The sequence below is a fragment of the Mercenaria mercenaria genome, chromosome 16, assembly GCF_021730395.1.
Source record: "Mercenaria mercenaria strain notata chromosome 16, MADL_Memer_1, whole genome shotgun sequence".
Taxonomy (NCBI): Eukaryota; Metazoa; Mollusca; class Bivalvia; order Venerida; family Veneridae; genus Mercenaria; species Mercenaria mercenaria.
In genome coordinates, this window is record NC_069376.1 from 45,792,618 (window position 1) to 45,813,827 (window position 21,210).

At 36.6% G+C, this 21,210-nt stretch overlaps 1 protein-coding gene across 1 annotated transcript; it reads left to right on the forward strand.

Moving 5' to 3' along the window:
• Positions 1 to 4,606: 4,606 nt before the first annotated feature.
• On the forward strand, positions 4,607 to 11,976 carry LOC123539682 (60S ribosomal protein L7-like). The gene is made up of 6 exons (XM_045324403.2): positions 4,607 to 4,655; positions 8,434 to 8,536; positions 9,004 to 9,170; positions 9,632 to 9,769; positions 10,625 to 10,734; positions 11,708 to 11,976. The coding sequence occupies exons 1-6, from the start codon at positions 4,645 to 4,647 to the stop codon at positions 11,914 to 11,916; spliced, it is 738 nt and encodes a 245-aa protein (XP_045180338.1). The 5' UTR covers positions 4,607 to 4,644; the 3' UTR covers positions 11,917 to 11,976.
• The last annotated feature ends 9,234 nt before the right edge of the window (positions 11,977 to 21,210 follow it).

Consider the following 21,210-nt stretch of genomic DNA (forward strand, 5'->3'; position numbering starts at 1 on the left):
ATAATGGTGATTTTGTCCGAAATTTTAGAGGAAACATCATTTTGTTATTGCATCCTACATGTTGCACTTATTTCGTAATAGCATGGGCTCGCGGGTTCATTACGAAAAAAATGCTGTTGACGGTAAAATAGTTCATTTTCTGGAATGCAAGATTGTAAAAAGGCAATTTATACGTGGAAAAGCACAATGTTTTATGCTACCCCTGAAAGTGATGTCAAATACCCTTAACCTTCATTACGTCACCTATATATCACTCATATATACCTCCAAAAATAGGCGAAACTGGTATGAGGTAGCTCAGTGGTTTTATTACCTATGACGTTCCTCGTCGTTAGAAATTATTCAAATTTCAGTGTATTGTTGAAGAGACATCCGTTTTGGATTTTGGGTATTTTTGTTATTTTTCAGGCGTTTTTAAGTAGAAAAAGTCAACAATTATATCAATATAAGGCATAAAATATGCAAATCGGTCGTTGGGAAGTCCCAAGTTTTATGACCTGTGACGCCCATGACAATAAGATGTTGTTCAAATTTCAGTATAATATTGAAATATAGTCATTCCCCTGGAGGTTTGGGTGATTTTTGTCACTTTTCAAGAGCTTTTAGGTAACACGTATTAAGCAATTATTATATCCCTTTATAACAGTCAAAGCCACTGCACAATATGTTAACCAAGTTTCTGTTACGATACCCGTCACGATTTATATAAAAAGTTGTAATGTGTTTTTAAAGAAACTTTCTTAGAAAAAAAACAAGGGCTGCAGTCGAATGACAGTAATATCTCCCGCCGATGCCATTTGAAAAAAGGGCCATAACTCCAGAACTGGTTGAGCAAATCCAAGATTTATTTCTTCCTCCACAACTAAGCATTAATAGTAGTAACCCCTGAAAGTTTGAATCGATTCAATCCTATAATGAATGAATAATGAATGAGGAGTTGCGGCCACAAAACTTTGCACTATAATTTATTATATATATGTATAAAAAAGTGACAAAGGGCCATAACTCCCGAACAGGTGGTGGAGCAAATCTAAAACTTTTTTCTTCCTGCACAACTAAGCATCAGTATTAGTAATCCCTGAAAGTTTTAATCAATTCCGTCCAATAACGAATGAGGAGTTGCGGTCCCAAAAATGTTGCACAGACGCATGCACGGACGCACGCACGGACGGGTGCCATTACCATATTCTCCTCCGATGCCTATCGGTGGGGGATAATTATGTTGTAAGTGTACCTTAGAAGGTTAGGGTTAGGGTTTGGGTTAGGGGGTCGTTATTCTATAAGGGTCACAATTCTATGCGAGAGTCATTTTTCTACGTGTGGGGAAGTCATAATATTATGACCCCCCGGTCATAATATTATGACCGGGGAGTCACTATTCTATATAAAATAATGACCGGTGGCCATTATTCTATATAGAATAATGACCGGGGGGTCATTATTCTATGGGGGTCAGTTTACAACGTTACCGGCAGCACTATGTGTAAACATAAACTCTCACGAACAGTTGTAAAGATAATATAAGTGTATATGCGAATGATCAGAACATAATAGCATCCGTCTTAACTAAAGGCACAGCCCTTTTAGGTCCGGTTCCAGGTCCGATCACGCGGGCTCGTGCCCGCGCCCCACCTCCCAGTCGGCTGATGAGAAGTGACCTATACTCATCAAAGCTGTACTCAAAATTTAGACCAAACAAAGCACCAGAGGCCACCATTTCACACCTATATTTCAGGGGGAGGGGGAGGGGTTGGCTAACAGTAGGTGGGTACCCCTCCCGTACCTACCCCGCCCTCTCCCCTATTCGGCCCACTCGGCGAAATGTGCCCCGCCATTGACGCCTTCGCTCTAAACTGGTGCTCCCAAAATCAAATATTTCTGGATCCAGACCTGTACTCCAATTCATTACCCACATTACAATGTATTCGATATTAAATTATAATAGAATATATATATTATTACACCCTAGTAGCAGTATTAAGACAAATTAAGATATAATTATGTTAAGTGAGATTAAAACAGGCACTAGACATTTAAAACATTCTTAATTAAGAGAAAAAAGTAAAACGTTCTTTGGAAAATTAAAACCCAATGGTTAGCTACCTTAAAATAAAAGCAGGCAACTCATCTATCACAATGCGAGGTATCTCTAGCGCAATCAGGTAAACTAATTTAATTCACCTTAATTTAATGTTAGAATTTCCTTTGGTGTCATCGATGCAATATTATTTTACATTACGTTGTTCTGTAAGAACTCTGTGATATACTGACCGAAACTTCTGACGCCATCTCAGTATTTTTGGCAATATCTCTTATAATACATTGAGTACCTTCATGGAATTTCTCAAAAATCTAGAACAATATTGTGTTAATGAAACATAGAAATTTTAAGAAAATTGAATATGGTATCATTTTTATGTTTATTATAACCTCGGTCCAATTTGAAAGTCACAGAAACACACATAAATGTCTAAAAGTTACAAACAAAATGTAGCAGGATCATGACAAAGACAAAATAGTTTTTTTATGGCCTATCAAATCGTGAAAACGAATTCAGATTTAATCTAATTGAATATATGTTCATATATCCGGGAAAATTTATCATCTACAAATAATATTTGCTTCGCTGAATAAAAACAAAACATGCATCTGTCTTTTAGACTTCTTGAAACTGTGTAGACGTTGAAAAAGAACGAACTCATATATTTCTATTACTCGATTCGAAGGTCTGTTTGCTTGTATTTAAGTTAATTCATAGTCGCTACGGGCGATTCCTCTAAAACAGTATTAGTAATCTTAGAGTGACGACAGTGAAAGATAAAAATATACGTTCCGAATCCAGAAACTGCCCTGGTTCTTTAGCGTGCAAGGTGTAAAGCGCCCATACTTAAAATTACTAACATTTGGGATAAGAGCCCCGTGTATGGGTGTTTTACACCTGGCACGCGAAAGACCCAGGGAAGCTTCTGGAATAGGAGCGTCTTCTGTATCTTGCACTATCCTCCTACTAACATTACTAACAGTCTTCTGGAGGAGTTGCCCGTATGGGTTAACGGTGGTGACTATAAATGAGCACACACACACGCACACGCACACGCACACGCATACACACAAGCACCCACACACGGGACTCTTATTATAATGTTAGTTATTTTCGTTAGAGGAGCTGGGGTAGAACATCAGCAAGTGTTACCTCTGGACGACTGCTTCCGCTCCAAAAGCGTTGGTCGCCGGCATTAGATATGAGAAAATAGTCTGTATATGGTCCATGATGTCTCTAAGTTCTTACGTTTTCTTTTGTTGACCAAAAGCAATTAATTTATTGGATATATGCCCTTTCTTACAATCCTTGTGCAGTTTTAGTTATTCTTCTCTATATAGTTTTGCACTGATTAAAGACGAAAAAAGTTCTGTTTACTCGCTTTGGAAAGAAATGCATCTCAGACATAAACTCGATCGGCAATTGGTAATTTGTCATCCTTCACTCATTGTGCATTCTCGCATACCAGAAGTTTACCATGGTTCACTAGTGGATTTTGATCGGAACATTTGATGAATGAGAATGCCGTTGTGTTATCGGAATAATATCATTTACAGAAAAATGCACCGTGCTTTAGTTGTTGTCTAATGCTGCTAGGACAGCTTGGTTATAATAATGTTTCGGCAGCTATTGGTTAAAAACGCTAATTTAGAGTTTATGATGTCTATTTTATCTATTGCTGACTTTAAAAAAAAACATATTTCATCTCAGGACATGATTTCCTGTGTTACCTGTGTTATTCTTCTTCTGCCTTGCTTTCTGGGCATATCTGAACAGCCATTTAAATAGCCGCGTTGGAGAAGGGCCTCAACTTGGACATAGGCGAAGGAGCAGGAAAGGCCGTGGGAGGGTGAGCACCCTCCCAATCTAGAAAGTGTGAAGGCAGCATATACATTGTCCCTCTCCAATGTTTAAAAGATATGTTGTTGTTGTTGTTTTTCAGAATAGTTGTAGACAGGAATAATGTATACATCTATTTATGTCCCTGCAGTAGATAAAAAGCCAACTTGAGAGGAGAGCATTTAGATGTACTGATAAGGATTCAATGTGAAGTAATATATTGCCAATAAGGGGAAGAACTTTTTTTTGGTTGTCCAAACATTTTCAGGGAAAATTTGGGTAGGTAGATCTATAACTGGCCAGCCTCACATCCCCTACCAGTCCACCTATCCCAAACTTTAATTTGATATTGCTCCTATGCAAATGTTTGAAGAGTGTTTTGCTGTCACCCCCATCCCACCCCTTAAAAACATTTCACCGTAAAATCTGACTGTTCACAACAACCAGGAAGATGTAATACGTATCAGTTGTTGTCATCAGTCGTTCCGACAACAATAAAACACCAGAAAATACAACAATGTACAGTAAAGTACGTGTTGCTACAGGTTTTATTCAGTCTTTTTACCTCATTCCAAAGCATACGTCCGTTTTATTCAGTTTAATATTCTGAGGGCAGTTTTGTCAAATAATACAAGATTTATCAAAAAAGCATATATAATTGATTGCATTTAAGTCCAGTAAAGGGACTGCCATTCAAATTTTGCTCCAGTTTTCGGAACTCAGAATTCTACTTCCGGTTATCTACCTCTTTCCCAATTGTAAATATGGCGAACACGTAAGTTTGGAAACGGTTCCACATATCTGGTGACATCCCTCTACTTATGTTACATTTAGTTAAAATAACTGAAAAAACAAAACATCTGAAAGTTTCTGTTCACACTTACTGTCCATACTTGCGCTACATTACTTGTTACTAAACATTTTTCAACAGTTCTGACAGTTGCTGAACGAAGCTTACTTGAAAGTCAGTTGTGTTATAAGTTGAAGTTTTGTTCAGGCTTTTTACATCATTTTGGGAATGGCAACTTAACTGATGGAAGTAGAAAATGCCCTTGAAAACCTTAAATGCGTCATATTTATCTTTAAACCTAACTTTTTTTGGGAAAGGAAGTGTGTATGGATGATTGGATCTAGATCTAGTCCAACTAGCTAAATTCAGCTTCAGAGATGTTATATGCTGTAGTGGAGCTATAATTTTATATATCTTTATTCCATTTTTCTTTTGATTTGGCGTAATATGAACCATGCAACACCATTTGAAAACAAGTTCTACCTAAAAGTTTCAAAATGGGTACCACTATCTGCAATTATCGCATAGTGCGGCAATTTTCCTTTGATCTTTGCAGCATGTTATACATAGTAACACACATTATTACTACAAAACTGTGCTGATATCTTAAAAAACTGTTGCGATATATATCAACACGGAAATCTCTATGGAGTTTCATAAGAAAAAAAGTGTTCCGATATATATCAGCACAGTAAAACTGTTCCGATATATATCGGAACACTTTTTCTCTATTGAGGTCCTATCAAGGGAGTATAATTTTTTCCTTTCAAAGAAAAGATGATTTTAGTTCCAATTTACAGTTCACAGAGAAAGAATTGTCACAAACACAGTCTACATTTATAAAGTAAAAGAATAAATAAACTAGATTATTTCAAAAACTTGATAGTTATTGCCAAATTCAGAAATACATGAAATATATGAAATTCTGAGATTTCTCAAATGTTTCTTTTTCTTTGATTTTTTTACAAACAAAACAACAAGTTTTACAATATGTCTGGCCAATGAAATGCAAAGATTTAAAACCAATGCAGAAATTTGTTGGGTACTTTTATCTGGGGAACACATTTTCTAAAACAGAAGTTTTAGTGTTTCAGTCAGCGAGGCGCAGAAAGGGAATCAAAATAGTAAAAATAATAATAAACAAATTTAAATGAAAATAATATATAAATTTTAATGATAAACTATGCGATAAAACAGTTATAATATGTAGTGCTCGTGTGTTACCAGGATATATCAGAGCTAGGGGTACATCTCGGTATTTTTCTCTGCACATATCTGTCTCGGCCTACAGGCCTCGACGATATGTGCAGAGAAAAATACCCTCGATGTACCCCTAGCTCTGATATATCCTGGTAACACACTCTCACACATACTACAACTATTACTTATATTTTGCCCACCATTGCAGTTGTCACTTGATCAAGGTATTCTTCATTTTGAAGACAAATCTATCGGTAAAGAATCATAATTTTATTGATGGAAATTCCTTCTGTGATATGATTTTATGAATTTTGTTAAAAATTCTTACATTTTTAAGTCCTGCAGTTAAATTCATTAAATATAATAAATTTTGATTCTGAAAATTTTATTCAAAAATAACCATGTGCTATGAACTTCGCATGACGTCATCCGTTTCTCGCTAGAGTCAGTGCGCTGATGTTGCGGTTCCACCTGGTTAGGTAAACAAATGTGATTATGCCATAACTTGATAGACCATCAGAATATAAAAATAGTGTCAGTTAAGTTATGGTAGCCAGAACTATAGTCCAACTAATTTGACATCTAACTATTATTTAGACTACCCCGACACCGGTTTCAATACACAGCGAACTGCCGATTACACCGAATTGCTGAAACAAAACACAAAATATACTTTCATCAGCATGCCCATTCACGCACTGCAGTACGTGAATCACGCACAAAATATCAAATGCACGCATAAAAATCACTTGTTGGGGGTACATGCACGCAGAGGTTCGGAACTCCTGTTCAGCTGGCAAATCGCTGTTTATTTCATCATGCACTTGCCAATTGTTTGATACAGTCTTAAACGCAGATCCGGTCCAGGGACGTTAATTTCGTTTCCATCACCGAATTCTCGGCGTAATTGTCAGCCGCATAGAGGGGTTTCCTAAGTGTTTTAGTCAGACGTCACATGGGTCGTTTGCAAAAAAAGTATGGATACAAAATGCAAAAAGGCATTTTAGCTTTTATAAACTCAACAAAAGGTTAACAGTATTTTATTTTTGGATATTAAACTGCAATTTTGATACACATTGCATATCTGTAATAGTTTGGGCATTTATTATTGATTGGCGATTTTTATCAGTCTTCAGTTGACTGTATGTTATTTCGGACAAATCATGTTCCGTCCACGAAATCGGGAATACATGAACCGTGCTGAAAACTTATTCATATTTAGTATAGTATTGGGAGGGGTCCTATGATTCAAAATTTCCTATCTTAACTTTGGAAAAACATTTTAAATTTTCTAAAATTATCTCATCTGTTATACCCCACCCACGAGAGTTCTGCATGAAAAAAAAAACATGTATATACAAATTTCAGTAGTTAAATAGAAAAAATTCAGATCTACCATGTAGTGTACCCCCAGATTTTGAAGTGTACCCCTATTTTGCAAAAGCAGGGGGTACATGTACCCTTAACTTTAAAAATGAGTGGGCATGCTGTTTCATAAAATGTCAGCGAGGCAATTTTATGCTTTAATGTGAATATAAATTCATTATCAGAGATGTAATAATTACAAATACATTGTACATATCCTAGAAAACATTCTCAATGGATTTCTTTGGGGATTTCCCAACAGAAATATGCAGAATAAGTTTGGACAGTGACAGTCAAAAGTTATCACCCTATCCAGAAACGTTCTTTTATTTGGACAAATGCATGAGTATTGGACTAGGGATGAAGATATGATCGGACAGGCAAAAACCCTTTCATCCTAAATCAGTTCTAAATGAAAAATTTGAAATTTCTAGCAGCCTCAGTGGACTAAAATGTGGTTGTCAGATGAGCATGGGTCTAATTCAGTTACAAGCCATTACTATCAAGTATTATTACTTAAATTTAGGCAGCTTTAAACATCAATAGCATCATGATCTGCTACACATGATATTAACCTTTTTAATTTCCCCACAGTCTTGTGATTGCATTCTTTGCTGTTGAACAGCAGCCCTTCGGTATTTTGGAAAGTGTTTTCTGATTGACCAATAGTGGTGTAGGAGACATATTGATTTACTCCAGTCTGTCTGTATGTGTGTCTGTCTGTCTGTCACAAAGCTTGTCCGCACTAAGTCGAACATTTCTCATCCGATCTTCACCAAACTTCAACAAAATGTGTCTGCCAATAAGTGCTCGGCCAAGTTCGATAACTAGCCAAATCGGCCTAGGCACTTCGGAATAATGGCCCTTGATTTACCAAAAACACTCAGATTTCTTGCGCAGTTTTGCCCCCAAACCGGCGCCTGTACTACTACTATTTGTTTTGTTGTAGCGATCAGCTCCTCTATATAGAGTACTGATGTAAGTAAAGTATGTTCCAAATGAGTTACCAAATTAAAATCCAGCACTTCAGAGTACGGTACTTTAATAGTCACAGAATGGAATGAGAATTTTTTTTTGGAATTGGGAGATATTTTGCATTGGGTAACGGTCCAATAGTTGGACCTATGAGATAGGCAGAAAAAAGGTCTGTTTACTGGTAGTAACAATTTTCTGACTGATCGATTTTTTCTTTGTTCAGGAAGAAGCAGCCGCCGAAGGTTCCAGAAACTCTCCTTAAACGGAGGAAGAAGAATGAACAGACACGGGCCAAGCAAATCAAGGCCAACCTTGCTGCTAAAAAGGTTTTGAATTTAAAACAAATTTCATGTTTAGATTTGCCCAGAATTTTAAAACCTTATATTATGTGCTGGAGAATATTTTTAATCTATCATTGTTACATGCTGTCGTAACTACTTGTTTCCATTTTGAAAATGCACTGGGTTAGCATAAGTCATAGAAGTAGTTAAGAGAAATAGCTGCCTATTTAAAATTCCTTTGTTATGACTATTGATGATATTGATTCTGGCTGACTTTTAAGTTACATACCTTAATAAACAGGTTTCTAGTTTCTAAGATATGCCTTATTTCACTATCGAGCATCAAAATTGTCCAGCCCCCTTTTCCACACACTGAAGAACTTTTATTTAAATGAAAATCAAGATGAAGTTAAGTGTTGGGGCTCAGTTTCATAGTCTTGTTAGATAATCCTGAAAACTGATGTTGTTTTTTTTTTGTTTGATCTACGGTAATCATAAAGTTGCTTTTTCAGAAACTTCAAGACAAGAAGCGTGTCATCTTCAAGCGTGCTGAAAAATACGTGAAGGAATACAGGGCCAAGGCCAAGTCTGAAATTAACCTTGCTAGACAGGCAAAAAAATCTGGCAACTTCTATGTTCCAGCCGAATCCAAACTTGCATTTGTCATGAGAATCAGAGGGTAAGTTCATGATTATTACTTTAGTCTGTTTTGTATCATAGGCAATATGTTGAGTTCTGTGGTAACAGGAAGGTGAATATACTCATTATTGACATCATCTGGCATTAACCCTTACCCTGCTATATTTCTAAAATGGACTGGTCTGTTATTCAATTTGGGCCATACCATTTGTTATTTGAATGGGTTTCACTGAAAATTTACTGACTGAACAGCAAACAGTGCAGACCATGATCAGCCTGCACTGGTCACAAAGAACCACTTGCTGGCAGCAGGCTAAAGGTTAAACTGGACAGTTTCAACTACTACAATGTGGCATTGATACATCTGCACTGTTAGTTGGCGCCCTCAGTTCATTTTGCCTGAAATGACCAATTTGTTTATGTAAACGTTTGATTTGTTGTTAGTCGTATACTGGTCACAGATGGTACAATGATTCAATAATATTTAATTTTCTTTCACAGTATCAATGGTGTACATCCACGTCCAAGGAAAATCATGCAGTTGTTGCGTCTTCGCCAGATCAACAATGGTGTGTTCATCAAGCTGAATAAAGCCACAGTACAGATGTTGAGAATTGCTGAGCCTTTCATCACATGGGGGTAACATACAATATTTATATTGATTTTATTGTGCAAGGTTCCTATCCCTAAACCTTTTTGGAAATGGGAATTTTTAAGTCTCCAAAATTTGCGGCCCATAGAAGGAAAATAAAACTGTCTCCTTTCATGATACTTTGAACTCATTATATCCGTGCATATATAGAAGTTGGGATAGCTATTTCATGGGAACAATGTTTTATGGATGTTTGCATGAGTGTATGGATTTCCACTTCCCTTAGATTACACAGTTCTACATATTCATTAGCATTTAATTTATGGATTGGCTACGAATACACAAAAGGTCTTACATTATATCAAGGAAGTACACATGTTCCTGTCTGGTCTTTGATATAAAGAACAACCGAGTTAAATTTATCTAAAACAGCTTTTACGCTGCATTCACAGTGCCCGACAAATTTATAATCTTACTGGTAGCTCATTGGGCTACCAGAATTTTTTTCTGGTAGCCCAGCATTTTTTGTAGTTGCCGAAAAATTTAAACCCTGAAAGTATAAAATTGCTCTATCCGAAAACGACTTACTGAGATGTGAGAATCAAAGGGGTCTGAAACAATGTTTGGTTAAAAAACATCAAAATAAACCTGTGTGTTTGTTTCCAGTTCCGCAGACACATTCTTGTCATATTAGTCTAGGTTTTTTTTTTTTGGAAAAGGGCCCCTGGTCAAATTTGGAATTTTTTCACATGGTGAATTGTCAAAATTAATCATATTAGTTTAAAACTTTATTTTCAAGTTTTATGGTAAGCATTCAGATGCATTAAAAAATCTTAAGTATCCCGAGATGAAATTTAGAGAATTTCATTTCCTGTCATTGTAATGATTGTTAAACATTTCAGTTACCCCAATTTGAAGAGTGTAAGAGAGTTGATCTACAAGAGAGGCTATGGAAAGGTCAATGGTAGAAGAATACCACTCACAGATAATGCCATCATTGAGAAAGTACTAGGTGAGACATATTTGGAATGTTAAAATCTTGTCACATTATTTGGGATGCTATTTTAACTTACCAAAAAGTAAAAATTGAATTGGGGTGCTACTTTGGCTTAAACTCGTAGTTGGTAAGAAAATATATGGGCATTCCGCAAATCAGTTTTATACGGAGTTAATGGTAAGTTTTAACCCTTACCATGCTAAATTGTCCTTCCAGTTTGGACAGTACCATTAACTGTAAAAGGGGTGCTTACCAGAAAGATACTAGCTAAACAGCGATCAGTGCAGATCATGATCAGATTGCACTGATGTGCAGGCTGATCATGATCTACACTTGTCGCCAAGGCAGAATCATCCGTGACCAGCATGATAAGGGTTAAGGTTTTAGTGTAGCTGGATGCTGTCTTGCTAGGGTTGGAGTCTTGTATGAATGGAAACTATCTGGCTGGCATGTTAAAGGTCAGTATCTTACTTTGGTTCTAATCCATTCTGGACACAAGGCAGCAGGTCTTTCTCCATTAATGCTAGAAAGTTTCCTTATAAACTTCAGCATTTGTGAATTCAAGGTAGTGGAAAGGTAATGACAACAAAATTTTCATGCATGAATACTGTGAAATCATTAATATTCGTGGGGAACTAATTTTCGTGGTTGTCAGTCTACAAAATTTAATCCCAATGAACGAGTAAAATTCCCATTCATTTTATGATCAAAATTTGAAATCCACATTCATATCCCCATGAAATTGATGTTTTGACCAATGCCCCCGAAATTAAATGGTTTTACAGTATTTCCTTGTGAACTATTTTGGCATTCTTCAGCCGTAGTCCATAATAGGACATAGCTTGCCAAAACAACTGGAAAGGGTCGAAATCGTATTTGGAGAATGTATAATAGAAATGAAATTGGCAGTTGTCTCTGGTCTACTACCCAACATGGTCCAAGATTAGTTTGTGAAAGTGGATCATTTAAAATTTCCCTTCTATTTCAGGTAAACGTGGTATCATCTGTATGGAAGACCTCATCCACGAGATTGTGACAGTAGGACCCAACTTCAAACAGGCCTCAAACTTCCTGTGGCCCTTCAAGCTTAACACACCTAATGGTGGCTGGAGACGTAAATACAACCATTTCAACGATGGTGGAGACTGCGGGCTCAGAGAAACACAGATCAACCCATTGTTGAGAAATATGGTTTAATTTTTTGTTGTACACATGGACCTTCAGTGCTGGAAAATAAAGAGAAAAATCAGAAAAATCTCTTTGTGTTTTTGTTTAGTCTTGCTATATGGCATATCCTATATTTCAGTCACAAGGATAAATGATAATGTTCAGAAGAATGGAAAAGGAAGGATTGTCACCTTGAAGCACACAAACATTTCGCATGAAGCAAGAATTTAAAACGAGCTGTTATAAGTGGATGGTCTGAAGAAACTGGTGTCCTTAGTTTTACTGTAAATACTCTAAAGGTCACAAGTTTGGCTTAGTCTTGAAATATGGGCGGAATGTTTTGTCTTGATAAAATTACTGACAAGTTTGAAACTAGGTCGTATGAGTGCAATAGTCAGTGGGTCATGTCATAGAAAAATCCTAACACTTAGAAGATGACCCATACTGATTTTGAGGTCAAAGGTCACAGTCACAGTGACCCAGAACAGTTTGTTTCCAGATGATAACTTTAGAACGATTGGACCTAAGATCATGAAACTTAATAGGGAAGTTGATCATGACCAGCAGATGACCCCAATTGATTTTGAGGTCAGTAGGTCGAGGTTACATTGACTCGGAACAGTAGAACTTTTTTGTCTAAGATCACATATGATATGAAGTTTATGACCCATAATTATTGATTTGAGATCAGAATGTCAAACATCCAGTGCACAGTGAAAAAATAGTTTCTGTATCTTGTGTAATTACTGAATGCATGAAGTGGGGGTGGCATTTCGTGTTCTACGAGCTCTTGTTTAATAATATAGTTGACATTTAACACATTGTCTTAGCCTTGTATATGTCACTGTCAATATGTAACTAGAAACTTACTTCTCATTTTCTTTGTTCAAAGCATGTTTAATTACCATCATGGAAATACAAAAGAATGGTTATTTTGTGGCGCGATGAGGCTACATTATCTGTCCCTTCTAATTATGCCACTCTTCGAAGAAGAAGGGGTATATTGTTTTGCAGGTGTCGGTCGGAATGTAGACCAATCCGTTTCCGGATGATAACTCAAGAACGCTTTGGCCTAGGATCATGAAAGTTGATAGGGAGGTTGGTCATCACCAGCAGATGACCCCTATTGATTTTGAGGTCTGTATGTCAAAGGTCAAGGTCACAGTGTCCCTGAATAGTAAAACGGTTTCCGGATGATAACACAAGAACACTTGGGCCTAGGATCATGAAAGTTGATAGGGAGGTTGGTAATGACCAGCAGATGGCCCCTATTGATTTTGAGGTCGGTATGTTAAAGGTCAAGGTCACAGAGACCCTGAACAGTAAAACGGTTTCCGGATGATAACTCAAAAACGCTTAGGCCTAGGGTCATGAAAGTTGATAGGGAGGTTGATCATGACCAGCAGATGACCCCTATTGATTTTGAGCTCAGTATGTTAAAGGTCAAGGTCACAATGACCCTGAACAGTAAAATGGTTTCCGGATGATAACTCAAGAACGCTTAGGCCTAGGGTCATGAAAGTTGATAGGGAGGTTGGTCATGACCAGCAGATGACCCCTATTGATTTTGAGGTCGGTATGTCAAAGGTCAAGGTCACAGTGACCAGGAACAGTAAAATGGTTTCCAGGCAATAACTAGAATGCTTGGGCCTAGTTTGAGGAAAATTGATAGTTCGGTTGGCCAAGACCAGCAGATGACCCCTATTGATTTTGAGGTCATTAGGTCAAAGGTCAAGGTCACATTGGCCAGGAACGGTTACGGTTTTTGATCTTCTTGTCCAAAACCATAGGTCCTAGAGCTTTGATATTTGGTATGTAGCAAAATCTAGTGGTCCTCTACCAAGATTGTTCAGATTATTTCCCTGGGGTCAAATATGGCCCCCCCGGGGGTCACATGGTTTATATAGACTTGCAATGTATATAGGAAAAACCTCTTGACCAAAACCACAGGGCCTAGGGCTTTGATATTTTGTATATGACATCATCTAGTGGTCCTCTACTAAGATTGTTCAAATTATTCCCCTAGGGTCAAATATAGCTCCGCCCTGGGGGTCACATGGTTTACATAGACTTAAATAGGGAAAAACTTTGAAAATCTTCTTGTCCAAACCACAAAGACTATGGCTTTGATAGTTTGTAATGTACCAAGTTTGTTCAAATTATCCCTCTAGGGTCAAATATGGCCCCACCCCAGGGGTCATATGGTTCATATAGACTTATATAGGGAAAAACTTAGAATCTTCATGTCCATAACTTAAATCATTCAAATTTGGACCACATGTATAGTTTTGAGTGGCAAGATGAACCTTGACATGAGTTGACCTTGATTTTGACCTAATGACCTACTTTCACATTTCTGTAGCTACAGCCTTCAAATTTGGACCACATGCATAGGTTTGTACGAAAAAACTTTGACTTGTTATTGACCTATGACCTACTTTCACATTTTGAAGGTACAGCTCAATTGGACCACATGCATAGTTTTTTGTTCCAATTAAATTGACCTTGATTTTGACCTAGTGACCTACTTCACATTTCTCAGCTACACCTTCAAATTTGACCACAAGCATAGTTTTGTGTACTGAAATAAATTTGATCTTGGATTGACCTAGTGACCTACTTTCACATTTGTGAAGGTACAGGCTTCAAATTTGGACCACTTGCATAGTTTTGTGTTCAGAAATAAAATTTGACCTTGATTTTGACCTAGTGACCTGCTTTCACATTTCTCAAGCTACAGCCTTCAAATTTGAACCACATGCATAGTTTTTGATTTGGAGTTGAGGACTGTATAAACGATGTCTTTATGAAACCTAGATCAGTTTTGAAACTGTTGCCTAGGTTCAAAAACTAGGTCAGATCGTAGTCGAAGCTTGTCAGAATGGTCGTCTTGAAAGTAGGTGAGCTTTTGGGGCTGCCTTGTTTAATCACAGCTTGCAGTAAAACACCACTAGAGGTTGCAAGGGTATGAGCAAAATAAAATAAGATAAAAAAATAGTTGTTCAGGGTTTCAAGTGATCCAAACATAGTTAATGTAATGAAACAGGTTGTGTAAGACTGCCGACTTCCATTTACTTGAATTTTACTCTGTGGGTTGAAGCCTTTCAAATGTCTTTAGGGAGGCCAGCTGGCTTTTCGAAGAACAGGAATATACCCAGTTCTTACAGAACGCTCACAGTGCCATCTTGGCCCAGATTCATTATGATTAAGCCTAAAATTTAGAATTTGATGTCAGATTGCCTTGGTATTCTGCTGGCGGAGCGCACGCTTCAAGTGCTGGAGGTCTTGCCAAAGTGGTGAAGAACAGTACTATTGGTGCTTGGCATTAAGAGGATAAGATTGGTCCGCCTGGTGTTGGTATAATGTGACTGAGTAGAGTATGGCATCACATGTTAATGGCATGATGAATATTCCAGTGACGCAGACACTGTGCTCTAGTAAACACTGTTGAATATATACCTGAGAAATCGACGCTATACCTGAACAAACGCGCTTGCCTAAACATTATGAATTTAAATAACTTCAATAATTTGTCTATGCATCCAGACATTTTTGTAATTTCAGAAGTACATATATAAGATTTTATACAAATAGGCTGGATTGAAAAAGCGTAATAGAACCTTGCATGTTTTGTGGATGAATATGGACCCTTTCAGTCTTCTTCCTTGCCACATGCTGTGAACTATCTTCTGCCACGACTTAAAAGAGAGAATGAGCTTGTCATTGACTGTTGATGTCTTCCCCAACCACTAAAAGCAGGAAAGTTGCTACATACTGTGAACTGTAAATGTCTTCCATCACATTGAGGGATGCTTAAGTTACAAAAAAACTCTTTTACATCAATATGATTTCACCTTCGCAAATGTTTGTGGTTCATGAATTTTGGTCATTACTTACGAATTATGTTCATGGTTTATGAATTTTGTTCTTGGATTATGCATTATGTTCATGGTTTATCAATAATTATTGTGAGTAGCCTGTTCAGGCCAGGATCCAGGGCTGGACCGAGGGGGCAGTTGGCTGAGAAGTGACCTATAATCATCAAAGATGCATCCAACTATTTTGGCAAATGAATATTTTCTCAAAATGTAGACCCAGAAATGCACCAGAGGCCATCATTTCATACTGTATTTCAAAAATTTGAAGTGGGGGAGACCCTCCTGACCCCACTAACATGAGCAGAGGCCCCCTCCCCGCTGTCGGTGCTATGTGCCTCCACGGAAGTTGATCTAAACTGGTGCCCCCTCCCCCCCACTCAAAAATTTCTGGATCCGGGTCTGCTGTTAACTGATCCTGAAAGTCTAGCTAAATTGTTTGCTTAGTAAAGTCAGATGATACCAGACAAACTTCAAAACTAGAAATAAAAAGATCAACAAGAAATTGTTCAAGTCTTTTTTATTGTAACACCTGCATATACAGTCAAATGCATTTACAAAGACCACTTTCTGGTGAGCTCAAAATTGTTTTTATTCGATTCAAAATCAATACATAAACTTGGAATGAAATGCATGGTCATTTGAGCAAGGCGGTCTTGAGCGTTGACTTGACTGTATAATTATAAACATATATTAGTTTTTTTTGTAAATATATAGATCTGTTAATGGCCCATTTGTCATAAACTGAGTATTTTCGTTGCACCTCTATAAGGTAAAGCATGACATTAAAATAAGATATAGAAAATAAGCTAATAATATATATACAGTATCATTCTAACACTGTCTAACATTCTGACATAATAATTGTGACATCAGAAAAATGAATTATTGCATTAAAACACTCAATTTGCAGCCTTCTTTGTTTAACAGGAAAACAAATTGTGTTGTGTTAGATCAAGGAATAATCCCAACTCTAACTCTTACGTCTTTTATCTAGAAAATATAGTCTTCACTAGAAGTACATTGATAAGATTATCTCCCTTCGGTAATAATATTCATAATACCCTTTTCTCATAAGTAAAAAGAAACTAATGCATACCCACCCCTCAGGTTGCATTATTTTTTCTAAGATGTATGATTTTCTGACCAATATCTTCAAATGTATGTAAAAGCTCTTTTATCTGACATACAATAATCAGTAACTATTTTAAATTTTGAGTTATTGCAAACTACGTTGAAACTATTAGAGGGAGACGTTTTCAACAACAGCATTACATGATATTACAATGGCAAGAAGACTCGAAAATCTATAGAAATTACATTGTATATCACAGAAACAATATATTGATAACAAAAGCACTACAATAAATACAGTTATTGTATCAATAGGAGAGATCGCCGTGATGCCACACATTAACACTAGTTTATCTGGTGGTTGGCAAAACAATTGTTTTTACACTGTTTATATATGTGATCGGAAGTTATAAATTTTTCGTTTATTTAAGGATTTTAAAAATTCAAAAAGTTTTGAAATGCTTACGATTTTCATATTTTCTTATGTGATTATCTTTTTAAAATGAATTACCATTTTAAATGACATATGATTTTAATAGCTGCGTAGCGATGTTCAAACTTTTTAGCAAAACACTAAGTTAAGCATTCATAATTAATCCGTTTTACTTCGAAATAATAATTAAAAGTTACTAATAAATCGCTTGTTTTACAACCTATCCATTGATCAAAAAAAATATTGATATAATTTGCGTTTTAAGGAAGTTTAAGCCGTTAGAAAAACATCACTGTTTACAAAAAACATGGACGCTCGGTGTCTGCCCACCCAATCTCTGTCTTATCAGTGCTAAAAATAGAAAATGCAACGGATTTGTATACAAACACAATCTCTCCTATACCATGTAAAATTGAACTGGTCTTTTAAGAACAATTTTAAAATAAAACAGTTACTAAATTGTTCTATACCAAAATAACTACTGCAATGACCAAGCATTATATTCAACAATATGCATAATAAAATATACTTACTTCAAGAAAATTATGGTAAATGCATTATCACTGGTATTAAAATTGTATACAAAAATATTTATTTCATACATTTTTTATTATGGATCGGTATGATTAAGATGTATCATACACAATGAAAGATGCGAAAAAGTACTTGACTGACTTCCTTGAAAAACTAAAATTGCATTACAAACAAGCTCAGCTTATCTTTTCTGCACTGTATACTTAACTGGTAGTTTGTATGTTTTCTTTACAAAAGAAGTGATACTGTATTTACCTGTGTATAAGACCATTCTTTTATTAGACAGGTTCCTTTAATTACTTCAAAATCGCCAGTATTTTGCAGACATCTTATAAATAATTTAAGTCAATGACATTGACTCACTGATTAGACAAGCAACACATAAGTTTGTTTTTTAAGGAGAAAAGCACTGTCTTATTGGCGAATAAATACTGTACCACTTTCCAAATTTATCAACATCAGGCAACATAATAATCTTTTGAGAATAACACAAAGACCATATAAATCTCTCCTGCCAAACTTTAGTATGAACTGAGCTTCAAAGTGAAAAAATCTAAGAATAACGAGGGATTATGACATTTAATGCGTTTATAAAAATTCATTACCAAAACAACAACTTTAACTCTTCTGAAGCAAGGTAACTGTTACATTATAATAATGTGTTTACATTCCAAAAACAAGAGTGCCAGAATGTCACAATATACGCCCATCACAGCAAATTTCTTTACACTAGCACCTGTATTTGAAAATGGAATTTTAATTTTATAGTTGTTTAGTAATTATTGTGATTCTTTTGTTTTTCAAAAAAAAAACTTACCAGATAGAGATACATTAAAATACACCTAAAATTTGAAAGTAACATCTATGTCACAATGTACCACAGAAAAGCGGTCTTGGTTTTCTCTTACGGTCAATTATAAAAAAAGTTACAATATAAGTTATTTATAGTAAAAACTAAGGGAAGTAAATCTTAAAAAAAAAAAAAATGTAGGTCCACACAAAAATCCTTACAAGGCAGAGATAGGTCAAAATCGGATGTAACATGCATGTTGTACTACCAAAAAGTGGTCTCGATTTTTCCCTACTACTAGTAATGAAAAAGTTACAATATAAGCTATTTATAGTAACAACAAACGGGAAGTAATTCTAAAGAAGGGACCTGCGCATGACACTCCATCTCATGATGGTGTACAATTGTGCCAAGTTACATCAAAATCCCTCCATGCATGAAGAAGAAATGCTCCGGGCAAAGTCATTCTTGTATCTGACATTTGGCCTCTAAGTGTGACCTTGACCTTAGACCTAGTGACCTGGTTCTTGCGCATGACACTCCGTCTCGTGGTGGTGGACATTTGTGCCAAGTTTTATCAAAATCCGTCCATGCATGAAGAAGAAATGCTCTGACAGTTTTAATTCTTGAATCCTTTGACCTCTAAGTCACAAGTGTGATCTTGATCATAGACCTAGGGACCTGGTTCGTGCACATGACACTCCATCTCATGATGGTGAACAATTGTGCCAAGTTACATCAAAATCACCTCCATGCATGAAGAAGATATCCTTGGACAGTCATTCTTTAATTTGAACTTTGACCTCTGAGTGTGACTTTGACCTTAGACCTAGGGACCTGGTTTTTGTGCATGACATTCCTTCTCATGATCGTGAACAATTGTGCCAAGTTTCATTAAAATCCCTCTATGCATGAAGAAGATATGCTCCGGAAAAAGTCTGTGGACGCTGCCCACTCATCCGCCCGCCCCCTAGGGGCGTTCCCATAATAGGTCCCGTTTTTCAAACGGGCCTATAAAATTTGAATACAATGAACTTTGTTTACAAAGAAACACAATTACTGAACAATTCTGAATGCCCTGAGTTTTAAGTTTTAAAACTGCCACATGATATACAGAAACAAGAGGACCATGATGGTCCTGAATCGCTCACCTCTTCCCACATGACCCAGTTTTAAGTATGACATCGTTTTTTTTTCTATTTTTAGACCTACTGACCTAGTTTTTGACAGCACGTGACCCAGTTTCGAACTTGACCTAGATATCATCAAGATGAACATTCAGACCAACTTTCATACAGATCCCATGAAAAATATGGCCTTTAGAGAGGTCACAAGGTTTTTCTATTATTTGACCTACTGACCTAGTTTTTGATGGCACGTGACCGAGTTTCGAACTTGACCTAGATATCATCAAGGTGAATGTTCTGACCAATTTTCATGAAGATCTTTTGAAATATATGGCCTCTAGAGAGGTCACAAGGTTTTTCTATTTTTAGACCTACTGACCTAGTTTTTGAAGGCACGTGACCCAGTTTCGAACTTGACCTAGATATCACCAAGATGAACATTCTGACCAACTTTAATAAAGATCCCATGAAAAATGTGACCTCTAGAGTGGTCACAAGGTTTTTCTATTTTTAGACCTACTGACCTATTTTTTGAAGGCACGTGACCCAGTTTCGAACTTGACCTAGATATCATCAAGATGAACATTCTGACCAACTTTCATAAAGATCCCATGAAAAATGTGACCTCTAAAAGCGGTCACAAGGTTTTTCTATTTTTAGACCTACTGACCTAGTTTTTGACTGCACGTGACCCAGTTTCAAACTTGACCTAGATATCATCAAGATGAACATTCTGACCAACTTTCATGAAGATCCCATGAAAAATGTGACCTCTAGAGCGGTCACAAGGTTTTTCTATTTTTAGACCTACTGACCTAGTTTTTGACCGCACGTGACCCAGTTTCGAACCTGACCTAGATATCATCAAGATGAACATTCTGACCAACTTTCATAAAGATCCCATAAAAAATGTGACCTCTAAAGTGGTCACAAGGTTTTTCTATTTTTAGACCTACTGACCTAGTTTTTGACTGCACGTGACCCAGTTTCGAATTTGACCTAGATATCATCAAGATGAACATTCTGACCAACTTTCATGAAGATCCCATGAAAAATGTGACCTCTAGAGTGGTCACAAGGTTTTTCTATTTTTAGACCTACTGACCTAGTTTTTGACCGCACATGACCCAGTTTCGAACTTGACCTAGATATCATCAAGATGAACATTCTGACCAACTTTCATGAAGATCCCATGAAAAATGTGACCTCTAGAGTGGTCACAAGGTTTTTTCTATTTTAGACCTACTGACATAGTTTTTGACCGCACGTGACCCAGTTTCGAACTTGACCTAGATATTATCAAGATGAACATTCTGACCAACTTTCATGAAGATCCCATGAAAAATGTGACCTCTAGAGTGGTCACAAGGTTTTTCTATTTTTAGACCTACTGACCTAGTTTTTGACCGCACGTGACCCAGTTTCGAACTTGACCTCGATATCATCAAGATGAACATTCTGACCAATTTTCATGAAGACCCCATGAAAAAT

Excerpts from the sequence above, each read along its gene's own strand:
- LOC123539682 (XM_045324403.2), top strand. Across the intron at positions 9,171-9,631 it reads TTTGTCATGAGAATCAGAGG|TATCAATGGTGTACATCCAC; the intron begins GTAAGTTCATGA and ends TTTCTTTCACAG. Across the intron at positions 10,735-11,707 it reads CATCATTGAGAAAGTACTAG|GTAAACGTGGTATCATCTGT; the intron begins GTGAGACATATT and ends CTTCTATTTCAG.